The 14321-nt window shown below is 36.7% G+C and overlaps 1 protein-coding gene across 1 annotated transcript in view; it reads left to right on the top strand.

Annotated features, from left to right (window-relative positions):
• Positions 1-14321, top strand: part of CERKL (ceramide kinase like) — a 140645-nt gene that overhangs the window by 114227 nt on the left and 12097 nt on the right. Inside the window, exons 4-8 of the mRNA XM_036858112.1 lie at positions 775-838; positions 7221-7363; positions 12712-12786; positions 13561-13738; positions 13818-13877. Coding sequence (XP_036714007.1) covers positions 775-838; positions 7221-7363; positions 12712-12786; positions 13561-13738; positions 13818-13877 — 520 coding nt within the window. The remainder of the gene's footprint in view (positions 1-774; positions 839-7220; positions 7364-12711; positions 12787-13560; positions 13739-13817; positions 13878-14321) is intronic.

The raw sequence follows: 14321 nt of genomic DNA, 5'->3' as shown, positions 1-14321 counted from the left end.
AAATCTTTGATGGGTGGGTACAGCTGGGCTGTCTCTTCTGGCAAAGCTGCCCTAGAAAATGCTAAATGTGGTTGGGATGCTTGGTGCCATCTGCAGTGTGCCAGTTTATCCTGTCTTCTCTGGCATTTGCAACACTGCAGAGGGCATCATGACTGTAGAGGCAGCAATAGGGAGTGACAGATTCATTTCCTCAGAGAATCTGGGCTCTGGTGGGCCTGTGTGCCACCCTCCTTGGCGTTGGGTCTGTTATCCTTGGTGTTGGCTTTGCTTCACATTTTCACATCCAACTCCTCCTCTTTTTAGTCTAGCAGTTCCAGACACACATTCTTCTAGTATGTAAATCTTACACTAACCTTTCAACTAATTTATTCATGTAAGGTTGCCAAAGTGATTTAACATTGACTATTTGGTGCCAGCTAATATGCCTTATTTTCAAAATACTGCTGCTCCTAGGCTTCTGATTTAAAGGAAATGTGTCTTATTTAGGGAACACTAAACAGACAGGCACCAAGATAAATTATCTAATGGGATATCCCCAAATGACTTATGTAGTTGGAACAAATATATGACCCTCTTTTACATAAAGCTGTAAAACACAACAGGCAAGTGACACTTAATCCTCTTTCCCATGATTAAAATATAAATATTCAAGAATAAATGTTGTTTTACGACCTGACCATATGTTTAGCATATTATTTTGCCAAACCAAGTTAAAAAGTGTAGATCATTTGTTTAAAACTTTCATCTTTTTCTGTTTTTTTTTTTTTAATATAGTAACAGAATATGAAGGGCATGCTGTGTCACTGCTAAAAGAATGTGAACTACAGGGATTTGATGGGTAGGTTGTATTATTAATCTATATATGTCATATGGCTTATGTTATTAAATGTTTTCATTAGTTTTTAGCCACATATTTGAGACTTACAATTTTTAAATGTTTGTGATGTATGTAATTAGGCTCTAGTTCATTTGTATCTGTGTAATAACAATTAATGCTAATAATGTACTATGGCATAGTCACCCACCTCGCAGGATCGGGCATAGGAAAGCAAAAGGAGGGATATAAATATAAGTACTGAGAAATCACAGTGTATCACCTTATTCTTACCTAATGTGTATACATTTGCCTCTGTAGTCCTTAATTCTTGGCTTTAACCCTGTGAGTATATAGAAAAGCATTGATGGAAGATATTATATTGATTGTGTGATATAACTATACTATGATCCTTTTTTGCAAATTTATTGATAGTGTTAATAGCTACCCACTGGTTAATTTGGATATGATTGACTGAGTGTAAATATTCTGTAAAAACAAATATATTTTTTTCAGGATGAAAAATATGCTAATTTTACTTATCTTCTATAATTTAGTAGCTACCAAATAAGTATGTTATTCACAGTAGGCATTAGAAACTGTTGTTTGCAATACATTGCTGGAGTGTGTAGAAATTGTTCACTGGCATGCAAACATTAGAAACAAGGCAAGTGACATATACTTTAATTGACATTTTTAAAATTTAGGTGAATCAATTTGCTAAAGTGCTGGATTGATGTACAAGACTAAAATCATATTCTTTTAGGGAAGATTTTTTTTTGCAAGGGTGGATATTTCAGAGTTTTAAAAGGTGGCAGGTATGTGAATTATTTGTGTAACATGGTAATGGGCAGGGGGGCAACAATAGACTCACAATATCAGGAAGGGCATTTGGGTTTTTCAACTGAAATGAAAGGCCTTGCTCTTCCTGAAAAATTATTAGAATGTGTTAGAGAGGAAAGTGATGCAATCAGAATTAGTAGGGTTGTTTTTCAGAAATGCTTAATATTTGTTGGTGAGAAAAGTATTATTGGATGAAGAAGAAAGTTTGGTAAGTAAAACATAATTTTTCAAAAAGGAATTTATTTATTTTTTTGGAATTTTTGAATTTTATTTTATTTTTTTATACAGCAGGTTCTTATTAGTCATCCATTTTATACACATCAATGTATACATGTCAATCGCAATCGCCCAATTCATCACACCACCATCCCCACCCTCCTGCGGCTTTCCCCCCTTGGTGTCCATACGTTTGTTCTCTACATCTGTGTCTCTATTTCTGCCCTGCAAACCGGTTCATCTGTACCATTTTTCTAGGTTCCACATATATGCTTTAATATATGATATTTGTTTTTCTCCTTCTGACTTACTTCACTCTGTATGACAGTCTCTAGATCCATCCACGTCTCTACAAATGACCCAATTTCGTTCCTTTTTATGGCTGAGTAATATTCCATTGTGTGTATGTACCATATCTTCCTTATCCATTCATCTGTCGATGGGCATTTAGGTTGCTTCCATGTCCTGGCTATTGTAAATAGTGCTGCAATGAACATTGGGGTGCATGTGTCTTCTTGAATTATGGTTTTCTCTGGGTATATGCCCAGTAGTGGGATTGCTGGGTCATATGGTAATTCTATTTTTAGTTTTTTAAGGAACCTTCGTACTGTTCTCCGTAGTGGCTGTATCAATTTACATTCCCACCAACAGTGCAAGAGGGTTCCCTTTTCTCCACACCCTCTCGAGCATTTGAATTTAATTGAGGAGAGCAAATCTAGATGGCAACGTTGTATAAATACTGAACATGAAGAATATGAGGTAGGAGATTACTTCAGAGCTTTATACTTAGAGCTAGACAGAGTGATTAATAGGCTACATTTAGGAAATTGTCTTGCAAGTAGACAATTTAAGAAAAGTAAGTGGGGGAATCATGCCTACCAGCTACCTACCTTAATATGCTGCATAGTCCTGAAGCACAGCTTGTGAGCATATAAGAGATGCTGCATTGCAAATAAGTCCTTGCTTCAAAACGTGATTATATAAATAATAAGAATAACAGGTATTGTAGGTATTAGACCTGGTCTTGCCTGTCAACATTATGAAATGTTTTGATAAATGTGGTGTCTATAAATAAGTTCCATTGGCAATTAACTATACAAGGATCAAGAAGAACTTTGCAGAATGATGAAAGACTCTAGCTTAGGCACAACAAGTAATGTTTTTCTCTTTACCTGAACATACTTACTTCTTGTTTATTCCACACGGCAGGTGCTGTTAGTTTGCAGTGTGGCAGTGCAAGTTATATAGATCCTTTAGTTATTACCTACATTTTTTTAAACCAAGTAGTTTGGCCTAACCATTATGTGAATTGAGTTCCAGTGAGTTCACTGTTTCTAAACTCTATAGCAGGGGTCCCCAAGCCCCCGGGCTGAGGACCGGTACCAGTCCGCAGCCTGTTAGGAACTGGGCCACACGGCAAGAGGTGAGCAGCGGGCAAGTGAGCGCAGCTTCGTCTGCCGCTCTCCATCCCCGCCATCGTTTGCATTACCACCTGAACACGTCCCACCTCCACCGGCCCCCGTCCGTGGAAAAGCTGTCTTCCACAAAACAGGTCCCTGGTGCCAGAAAGGTTGGGGACCACTGCTCTACAGCATGTTGAATTAATTAGAACTTATAATAATTTAAAATTTCTATTGCAAGTTGTCTAATATTTCTAAGATCCTTTAAATAGCTTATTTATTTATTTATTTGAGCCCAGCCTTTCCAGTTAGGAGACGAAGTGGTGGTTGGGATAACTATCTTAATAAAATAGTAATTTTAAGTCACTCTACTTAGAATTACATAGAGAAGTATACATATGAGGAGAACAACGGAAACAGTTTCTGTAGGCACGTCTAAAGAACAATTCTCTAACAAGTAGAATTGTTTGAAAGTGGAAGACACTATATTCATGAGTTCCCTGTTCCTGAATCTGTTCAAAGAGTGGCTATAGGAGGACTTTTTGAGAAATTGATACAAAAGACTCAAGGACGGGATAAGGTAACCCCAGGATTCTATGGTATTTTGATGAAAGAGGAGCTCAACTTGAGCCTGAAGCATCTCTGCCCGACTCTAGTGGAGCTGTTGGTAGGGAGTGACTAGGAAATCATCTAAAGCTTTCTAGACACAGACCAGACAGAGAGTTTTAAGATCCAAGAGAAATTCTATATATATTATTCAGTAAAGCAAAATGATTAGTAAATAATGTTTAAGAAGATTATTTGTTAAGTTTTTGGAGTTTTTTTAATGAGTTGCATATGTTTCTATGAAGACACATTGTGATATATTCCTAATGCCAACAGGAACAGTGTATCAGTTCTCATGACAGCTTGTGTGCAGCTCCAGTGTGTTCTAGCAAATACTCTCAGATTCACTGCTAGAGCTTGCAGGAGCGTCCATTTCCATATTGACCCCTCTTTACACTGGGCATGAATAGAAAGTTTTGTAAAGGCAAAGAAAAGTGTAGTATTGGGTGTATAGACTTGAAGCGATAACAGTTGGATTTATGAATGTGAAAACGGTTAAGCTAATATGTAGCTCTTATGTAATTATACATATACTAATACTTTCCTGTTTTATTTCACAGCATTTTTAAATTTTAATTTGTTGAATTATAGTTTTTTCTGTCTTTTAATTTCATGAGAATCTAGACATTATTTGGCTTGCACTAACATTTTATCACCACCATGATATCTGTATTACTAAATAAGGTTTAAAAAAAGTATCTCTTTTCAAAAAAATTTTTAAGTCAAAAATGCAATAATAAACATTTCAATAATGATATGGGTTGATAGACAAATACACAAACATTTAAAAATTTTCCTGTCAGTTTTTAAAAAAGAGAAGTAAGATATTAGCCCCCAGTTGTACTTTTCTAGACAGAAAAGCTCTACTTTGGGTCATGGCAAGAAAGAGTTTACTTATTCTGAAAACACAAGGTGTACCACTTGTAAAGGTTTATGTTTTAGGGTAGCTCTTAAGTGTGGTTAAATTAACTCATTATAAAAAGTTTATTTTTTGCCTTTTCTTGTAATATCTAGACTCTTGCGATATGTTTGTATAAGCATATTCCCTAGGTTGAGTAACTATATCTTGAGATGATCTTAGTGATCTAGTAGTAGTCAAGATAAATAAATATATTCCTTTCTCACTTATTTAATTCCACAGTGATTCAACTGGTAAACTGATTTCCAAAATAATAAAACTCTCATAAGGCTATTTTCATTAGGTTTTATATATAAGAAAGGAGTCTAATATATCAAATAGTAGTGTAGTGTAGTTTCTAAGGCCAAATTGTCTCATTCCATAACTTACTATAGTATGACCTTGGAAAAGTTGCTTAATCTTTTTACGTCTTAGTTTCCTAATCTGTAAATTGGGAGTAAAAGTATCTATTGCATACAGTTATTGTTCAAATTTAAGAAGCTAATACATGGAGAGTGCTGACAACAGTGTCTGGTACATAGTAATTGTTCACTAAATGTTACTTTATTGTTGTAATTATCACTAGTTATAGTTTCAAAATATTTAACACAGAATGTGTTATGACAAAATTGCAAAGGTTTTTGTAGCAGAGCATGTTCATAGAAAGGCCATTTCTACTAACTCTAGCAATGAGTTAACATGTGCTATAACTGGATGCACGATTCCAGGGTTCACGTGTTGACATACTATATGGAAGAGACAAGTTCTTTGTACTAAGTTAGATGCTGTGTTGGAAGACTTTACGGTTCCCTTTTAGGCCACACACACCTCGGTTGGTAGACAGGCATGGAACTGGGAGTTATAATTAAATTCACAGAATGTTTGGAAATCTGCTCATAGAGGTCTTTGAAATCATACAGATAAGGTTCAAATGAAACCTTGGCTTCCCCATATATAAGGAAGAGGCTAATGCTTACTTTACAGAATTCTGGGAATTTAACAGAAAAGAGCCAATGTATTACCTGATGTGAAGTTGGTCCTCAGTACGTATAATCACTTTTCTCTGAATCAGTGACCACACTGATGGCCCCTGGAATCAGTTCAGACAAAATAATACCCCCAGCCAAAAATGACCTGGGTCATATCTCATATCCTGGAGTTTCTTCTAATTAGGATGGACCTGGATCACCCAGGCTATGTGCAGCCCTAGCGCTGAACCCCACCTAGGTGCCGGGGCTGGAAGGCTGAGAGGTAGAGGGAATTGATGCAAAAAGTATTCTCAGCCTCTGGATTCACCAACTTCTGGAGCTTCCTAAACTTAGGGAACCAGGACCCCCTGTTGATTATGGCCCATAGGCTGTTTTGTTTGGCACATACAATTTTTAAATATATTGAATGCTAGTTGTGAGTGTTTATAAATTAGGAGACTCTCCCCAAAATCAGGACCCGTGGCTTCCCTAGAAAAATCAGAAGATGTGGTCCTCTAAAGCCTGCCTCCTGGATAATGGGAGTGGGCTGGTGCTGAGAAGCTGCCTCTTCTTTAGACTGAGCAGACTCTCTGCTCCTGCTGGGCCTTGGAGGCCTTGGGGTGTGACACCTGCTCTCAGTAACACAAAATCTTTTCCTTTTGGGTAAATTGATGTGATTTCGATACTTAAGATTATTTTGCATCTTTTAAACACAAATGATTATGACAAAACTTCTGATATCTTGTATGACTTTCATGGATTCCCACCCCATCACTCCTGTAGTGTACATATGGTGAGGTCTTAAAAAAATATTAGTAGTACTACCTAGGGTCAAAGGGTAGTAACACTAATTTTAAAAGTGCCATATCGCAGTAATGTCCAAGAGATGAAAACTAGTTCAGGTTTGCAATTAACATTTACATACTAATGATAATTAGCAGTTCCTTAAATTAAAGCCTCATATTTTACATGATTTTTATTGCTGTCTGTCTTTTCAGAGCTATATTGAAAATTAGCAGGATTTTATGACTTTGGCTTGTGTTAGTTAAATGAATTGCAACGACTATTATTAACATAAACAAGATGAGGATAATATGCTTTGGGATATTAACAGAGCAAAATTCAGGTCAGATGTGAATTACCACGTTCAAGTGTTTAATGCCTCTTAACCCATTTAAAAATATTTTGCCTATGGGGTATCATCTAGGTGTGATATTTGTGAAGTAAACTTTATCAGAGCAGTGCTAGTGTCTTCTTATCCATCGACACATGTTGAAATGTTTGAAGGTGTGAGTAATCACACACACAGAATATATAAAATTAATATTGGATTGGCCAAAAAGTTCATTCGGGTTTTTCCATAAGATGTTACGAAAACTTTTTGGCCAACCCAATATTTTAAAGTCAAAATTTCATGAATTATCACCATTTGTTTTGATGTTGTTCGTTCTTTGACTTAATTTCTTCTTTTCTAGTGTGGTCTGTGTTGGTGGAGATGGAACTGCCAGTGAAGTAGCCCATGCTTTGCTTCTTAGTGCCCAGAAGAATGCCGGGGTGGAAACAGACAGCATCCTGACTCCTGTCCAAGCCCAGCTTCCACTTGGTGTGATACCAGCAGGCAAGGGAGGGGCCATGGATTTGCCAAATGGAACCCTTCGCCCATCTTCCCCTGGTTTACTTCCTAACCTAGGCAGTGTCACACAGAGTTAAACGCACAGACTTTGAGTTTGAAAGACCCACGCTTGGCATCTCCACTAGCACGTGTGAGACTCTGGCCAAGTTATTTAATTTCTTTGAGCCTTATTTTTCTAATTCATAAAAGAGAGATAACACACATGGCACTCACCTTACTACAAGGTTATTATAGTATTAAATTAGATAGTATACGTGCAGGGTTTAATACATAGTTAAGCAAACAATAAATGGGACCGTTATTCTACCTTCCCATATAAAGGTCTAATGATCACACAGTCCCAGATGTGAAATTTTGAAACAGGGCCATTCCAGTCAAGCTGCTTATAATTTCTTGGGGGGTAAAATGTGGTAACTCAGTTCCCATAGTTGAAGTGTAAACAGATAAGCTTGGATATGCCAAAAGGTTTCATCCTGACTGCTGTATCTCCAGCAGCTAGAACAGAATGTCATACAGTGAACACTCACTAAAGTTTAAGTGAATAAATGGAAAGAAGACATTATAGAGCAAGTACCACTTGAATTGCACTTAAAAATAGGTAGGACAATTTTTTTCTGGCCTGAAAGATGGGAATGAGTTATTTTCTTGGCTACAAAAATAATAATAATAATAAATAATAAAAATAATAAATAAATAATAAAATAATAAATAATAAATAATAAAAATAATAAATAAAAATAATAAATAATAAAAAATCCAGGGATGTTGAGGAATAGAAAACAGGCCATTTGTTTGGTAGTACTGGTGTCAAAATAGGTCCAAATCATGGTGGCTCCTGGATGCCACAGGAAGGAGTCTGAGTTGCAGTTGATGAACAGTAGCGAACAATGGGAGGTTTAGAGCAAGGGAGCAACCTGCTGGGAGCCTGTTCTAGAAAGATTCCTGATTAGGGGAAGGGAGGAAAAGGAAGTGGAGATCAGAGCCAGGGAGAGCCGCCAGAGCAACACTGGGATCCAGAAAAGACGAAAGTATCTTTTGCAGGTTTATTATATGAGTCCCTCCTCTCAAATTATTATTGAAACAAACAATAGTGAAGGAAAGTGACTTTTTTTTCGTTTTAAAACATCACGTTATTATCTCTACAAGAAAAGCGGAAACAATTACAGTTGACCCTTGAACAATTTACAGTCGGCCCTCGTTTCCTCTGCATCCTCGAATTCAACCATCCGGGGACCATGAAGTACTATAGTAATTACAACTGAAAAATATCCACGTCTAAGTGGACCCATTCAGTTCAAACCCGTGTTGTTCAAGGGTCAACTGTATTCTTTCCTATGAAAATAGAAGACACATGGTTGCACATGGTTGAAAAAAAAGCAACATTCTATCCATTTGATGACCAGAGTCATTTAGTATGGATTTCAGTATATTTAGTATTGTTAATTGACAAAGAGCAAAAGACATACCAATGCCCTTCTAGAGAAAAAAGTCTTTCATAAAAACAAGAATTTAAAAGGAGAGGGATATTGGGATATATCCTGATGATTGTAAAACCTGTTAAGAAAAATCTGTGAGAAAGACCCCCTTAGGTAGAAGAGAACAAAATGCATCAACTCAAAAAGATGCATTTGGGCTGCACTTTGACCTTTCTGTGTCACTTTAGAAGTGCCATCTGTAATGGTGGAAATTTCCCAACATTTCCCTCTGTACAGAGTGGATGTGCTTAGGTCACTGTTTCTCTTCCTTAGTACTTACACCCCTGAAGTCACTCATTCGCTGCTCTGCATCAAAAGTGGAAAGATGGGTGTCCCCACGGATCTTCATTTGACATAAAGTGAATAGCTAGCTAGAAAAATTGGTGGTTATGCTTACATTTTAATATGTAACTCCGATGTTTTAAAGGAACAGCAGTGAGTTTTATTAGCATTATACTTTTTAAGCATATTTCTGAGTTTGAAAGCATTTTCTAGATACAGTGGATATGTAGAAATGCCATTGGAATACTTTTTGTTTAGAAGATACAGCCTGTTACCAAAACTTTAGTGGTTGTATAGAGTTCTAGCTTGTGGATTCCATCTAATAAGAGGAGGAAGTCTAGTGCAGGATGTATTTAATATGAGGACTCTATGTCTGGTCAGGGCTTTGATAATGAATGGGAACAAGAGCTAGGCAGGAAGTTTCTAAGCTAACGCAGAAGAGAGTCTGCCTTTGAAACCATTTGCCTCCTGGAGAGAGACACCCAGAGGGAGAGTGTTTAGTAAATTACTCCACTGAGCCAACAGACTAAGCTGCTGAATTATGGTCAGACTCAGATGGATCAGATGTGGGGAAGCCTGTATTTGAACTGCTGGCCATTAGCAACGGTGTTTGTTGCTATGGGAACTGGTGCTAAGGAACTATACAGAGAGATTCCGATTAAAGGGATGAGGGGGAGGATAGAGAAAAAAGCCAGAGAGGACATAAAAATAAAAAAGCAATCCAATTGTTGTAAAACAAGGCTCAATCCACATACTGATGACTGGGAACCATATATTTCTATAGAATTCACATAAATAAATTCATGCTTTCCAATTAATTTGAGGAGAATAAAATATTGCCAAAGGACTGTTAATTTCTATCATATTTCAGGCAAAGAACCAAAGTGTAGGTGCAGTTTTCATGAGAATTTTAGATATGCTTGACTAGGAAGTCATTACATCACATTTATCTGTTTGGATGTGGGAGACATTAATGGCCTTATGAATATTCATGATGTCTGGTTAATTAAGTTAATTGTTCTGCAGAAGTGCTTGCACTTCCAAGGACAATTTTTTTTTCTTTTTGCCTCTGTAGTTTCTGCCTGGTTCTTCTATCAGTCATGCTTTACATGAGCTGCTACTTCTGTCCTTACTCATTGGATGTGGCACATTTTAGCAGGTTTGGGGAGGCGGTGGTGAGCAAAGTTGCTGGTAGTGTTAAGAAAAATAACTTTTCAGGCTAATTAAAATGTTTACCTTGAGGTAGAACATTTATAGCTTTTGTGAGAATGCTAAAATTACATAGTTTTTATTTATGTGAACAGCATGTTCTTTTGGCATGTAGATATCTTTTTGGATGGATCCCATTTTGTTTCTGGAAATTGTACTCTTTTAAATTATTCAAACAAAAATATGGAGCAATCTATAGTTTTATAATTTTACATCTACTTTCTTCATGAACTTTCCTTTTAAATTCAGAGTGTTAAAAACGTTCTTAAGGATTAAGGTACAGGTCAAGCAGAGTAGAAGATGACTAAAATGATTTTCTGATTTCTGGTCATGTCTGTCATCACTGCCAAGTTCAGTGGAATTAAAGAAAAGTGGCAAAGTTGCAAAGCCTGAGAAGACGTAGAAATAAAAAAGCAATGTCTAGCATTCTAAGAGGATTTGTGCTTTGGCATACTTAGCATACTTCAAACTCACAGGGAATAAATGGTCTTTATTTTCTTGAGTCATGATATGTGTCATTCTCTATTGCACATGACAACATTACATTTTGTTTTTTAATAGTCTTTCTAGAGGAATGCTTTTATGGTCTACTCTTAATTAACCATGGTAATGGAGGAAATGTGTTTCATGGAGTACTGTAATCCATCGATAATCTTAAATATCTCACTCTAATTACATGGCCTCCTCCAAAACCTTTACCATAAATCTGATTGGGAAGCAAAATTGATTTGTTTTTGCTTTTTTCCCCCCACCGATTCCAAGTTAATTAGTATTAGACGGCCAAAGGGCAGGCTGTAGAGGGTCAAAGAATAATTGGAAAAGCCTAGGTAATTGACTCCTGGTAAAGATCCACTGAGGAACAGGTTTCTGGATCACTTTTTCTCAGACCTTAGGGTACATACAAATCACCTGGAGGACTTGCTAAGACATGGGCACCTGGGCCCCACTCCCAGCTACTCCCTTTCCACTGGTTGGAGGTGGAACCCAGAAATTTCTCTTCTTAACAAGCTCCCAAGTAATGTTGATGCTGCTGACCCTTGACCCATACGTTCTGGAGGAGGCCCTCTCCATATACATAACCTGAGGATCTTACAAAATGCAGACTATGCCTCGTTAGGTCTGGAGTGGGGCCTGAGAATCAACAGTGTAATAAACACGGAGGTGTGGCCATTGCTGCTGGACTGTGGGACATATTCTGAGTAACAAGGGTCAGAACATAAACTACCGTTTGATGAATCAGTTAAAACCAGTTTACCAATTGGTTAAGGGGGACGTTTCTTTGCATTGGTTTCACTAGAGGTCTGGAAATCATGAATGCTTAGATAGGTACCTCACGATTACTATTGTTTTAATGACAGTCTTGCTTGATAATGGCTTCATTGCCTCAGCTTCTCCAACTGAGCAGCCCAAGCATAATACATCCGCTCGAAGTGACACAAATCGATGGGATTACATATGACCACACAGGAAAGTTCCTGATTAGCTGGCCTTTGCTTTGATAGCTATTGTACACAGTACATCCATACTTTCACAGTTCTTGGCTATTACTGGACTTAAATCAAGAAAAATGTAGCTTCTCAATTTTAAATGCTTTTTACCTCCTGGGAATGGCAGGGGCTAGCTGGTATTTTCCCCTTCGAAACCAGGCCTTTACCCCAAGATCTCAGACACACACAAATGTCATAGGGGCCTGACTTGAGAAAGCTCTTTTTCTCTGTAGGCTGGTGGGAAAAATTCATGTGGATCTTAAATTATCTTAGTGATTATGGAAATCAGAAACCTATAATGTCTCAATACAGATTCTCATACTATGGCAAATACCATGGGATGAAGAGTTTTCTTCATCTAGGGTACCATTTTTCAGATAGTAGAAGGGATCTCCATTTGGTTGAGAGCTTTAAAATGTATTTAAAGCATATCTTTTGTATTTTATAGTGATTTTATACTTTTTTCTTAGTTATTATTTGGCTTTTTTGTGTTTATGCATTTGTCTCTGCTTTCCAGAGCCATCCTTCTGCTGTTGGCACTCATTTTGGTAAAGAAGTTAGAAGCCTGTTTATTAAAGTTGAATGGAGCAGACTTTGATATAACTAGCACTTTTTCAGGTAGAAAATAGGCATTCATGATGGAAGAAGCTGTGAGCAATTAGATACTATAACTTGTTTCCTAATTTTTAAGTTATTTAAAGATTAAATAATAATTCAGTAGCCATTCAATGAGCATCTATGATGTGAACAAAAACTTACAAACTTCCATTTAATTTTTCATTTGAACGTTACATAGTGACATCTCTATAAAGTAAGAGCAAATGGTTAATTTAAAATGTTTGCTATACTGATCATACATGTTTTAAATTTGATTTGGCAGGATCTACTAATGTATTGGCACATTCTCTTCATGGAATTTCTCATGTGGTAACTGCAACTTTGCACATTATAATGGGTAAGAATTCTTCCAAAGAAGTTTATGTTTTATAAGGCAGTTTCTATTTATATAAGGAAGGCTATTTTATATCCGTCAGGCTTGTCTAAGACAGATTCTTTATCTCTCAAAGCAGAGAAATGTTTGACTAAAAACCAAAAGTCAGTTAGGCAAAGCTTCACTATTTTGACTGCTGATCTTTTCAGAATACAGGTGCTATGAAGAGTAGTAAGTGAAGTTTTATTATAATCTTGATAGAAAATAATACAATAATGTTCAAGACCACAATTTTATAACCAGGTCAAGAAAATCCATGCATACTGATTAAATATATCAGGTACTGTTGTTTGACTACCAAAACTCTAGGACTAGTTATTAAAAGAAAAAAAAAGCACAAGAAAAAAATTTTTAGCCAGTGTACTTCCACTAGACCTTTTATTATCTCAACTGATGTAAAACATGTAAACTCTAATAAATGCAAATCTGTTAAATCTGAGTTTACTCTGCACATGTACTTCAACTTCACTTCCTTAGCCATGTTTTGTTTAAAATAGCAGTAAGCTGCAAAATTTACCACTTTGTGTCTCTTCCCTTGGTAACTGAAAAAGTTATAAATGGCAATTGCAGTAGTTGTAGGTAGTGAGAGTGGAAGAGAAAATAGGATATTATGGTATAAAGTAGCCTGACATTTTCTTCTTCTTCTCTGAGTAAATAAATATGCTCTCCTATGTTTGCCATTTTGACACCTGGCTCTACTTACTTGCTGACTGACTAATATTCAATATAACATTCAAGGGCACATACAACCGGTCGATGTCTGTACCTTCAGCACCAATGGCAAGTTTCTTCGCTTTGGGTTCTCAGCCATGTTTGGCTTTGGTGGAAGAGCTTTGGCTCTGGCAGAAAAACATCGATGGATGTCTCCTAACCAACGTATGGATTTTGCTGTCATTAAGGCACTGGCAAAACTTAGGTAAGTCTTTTTTTCTTAAACCCCAAATTTCATATCCCAGAGTCAATGAGTGCTAATAACAAATTTCATTATATTTTAGGCCAGAGGAATGTGAAATATCATTTTTACCATTTAACGACCCTCAGGATTTAGAAGAAAGGTACGTGAAAAGCTCAAAGTAATACAGGAGTCTATATCTTTCTTTGAAGCATAAAACAGTTTGATATAAACAATTTATTAGACTTGTGATCTTTGGTTGTTATTCTATCATATTAGTGAAGAATATAGAATCATGGGGTCCTACAGATTCTATTAGGCCGTGTAGTTTGGCACCTGTCTTCAGAAACAACTATTCACTCAATCCATCCATCCATCCATCCATCCATCCATCCATCCATCCATCCATCCATCCATTCAATAGCTGTTTATTAAGTACCTGCTGTATGCCAGACACCTTGGATACAATACACCTACAAACAAACAAACAAAATTCATAGTTTCTGCCCTCATGAGAATTTCTAATGTGGAATAAAAATATTACTCAAAGCCACACAAAGGAAGTGCTCTAGTCTTAAAAGAAATTTTGAAAATCATCATTACTGAT

This window comes from Balaenoptera musculus, chromosome 7, assembly GCF_009873245.2.
Source record: "Balaenoptera musculus isolate JJ_BM4_2016_0621 chromosome 7, mBalMus1.pri.v3, whole genome shotgun sequence".
Taxonomy (NCBI): domain Eukaryota; kingdom Metazoa; phylum Chordata; class Mammalia; order Artiodactyla; family Balaenopteridae; genus Balaenoptera; species Balaenoptera musculus.
The sequence above is the reverse complement of the archived record's forward strand: the minus strand, read 5'-3'. Positions and strand labels throughout refer to the sequence as shown.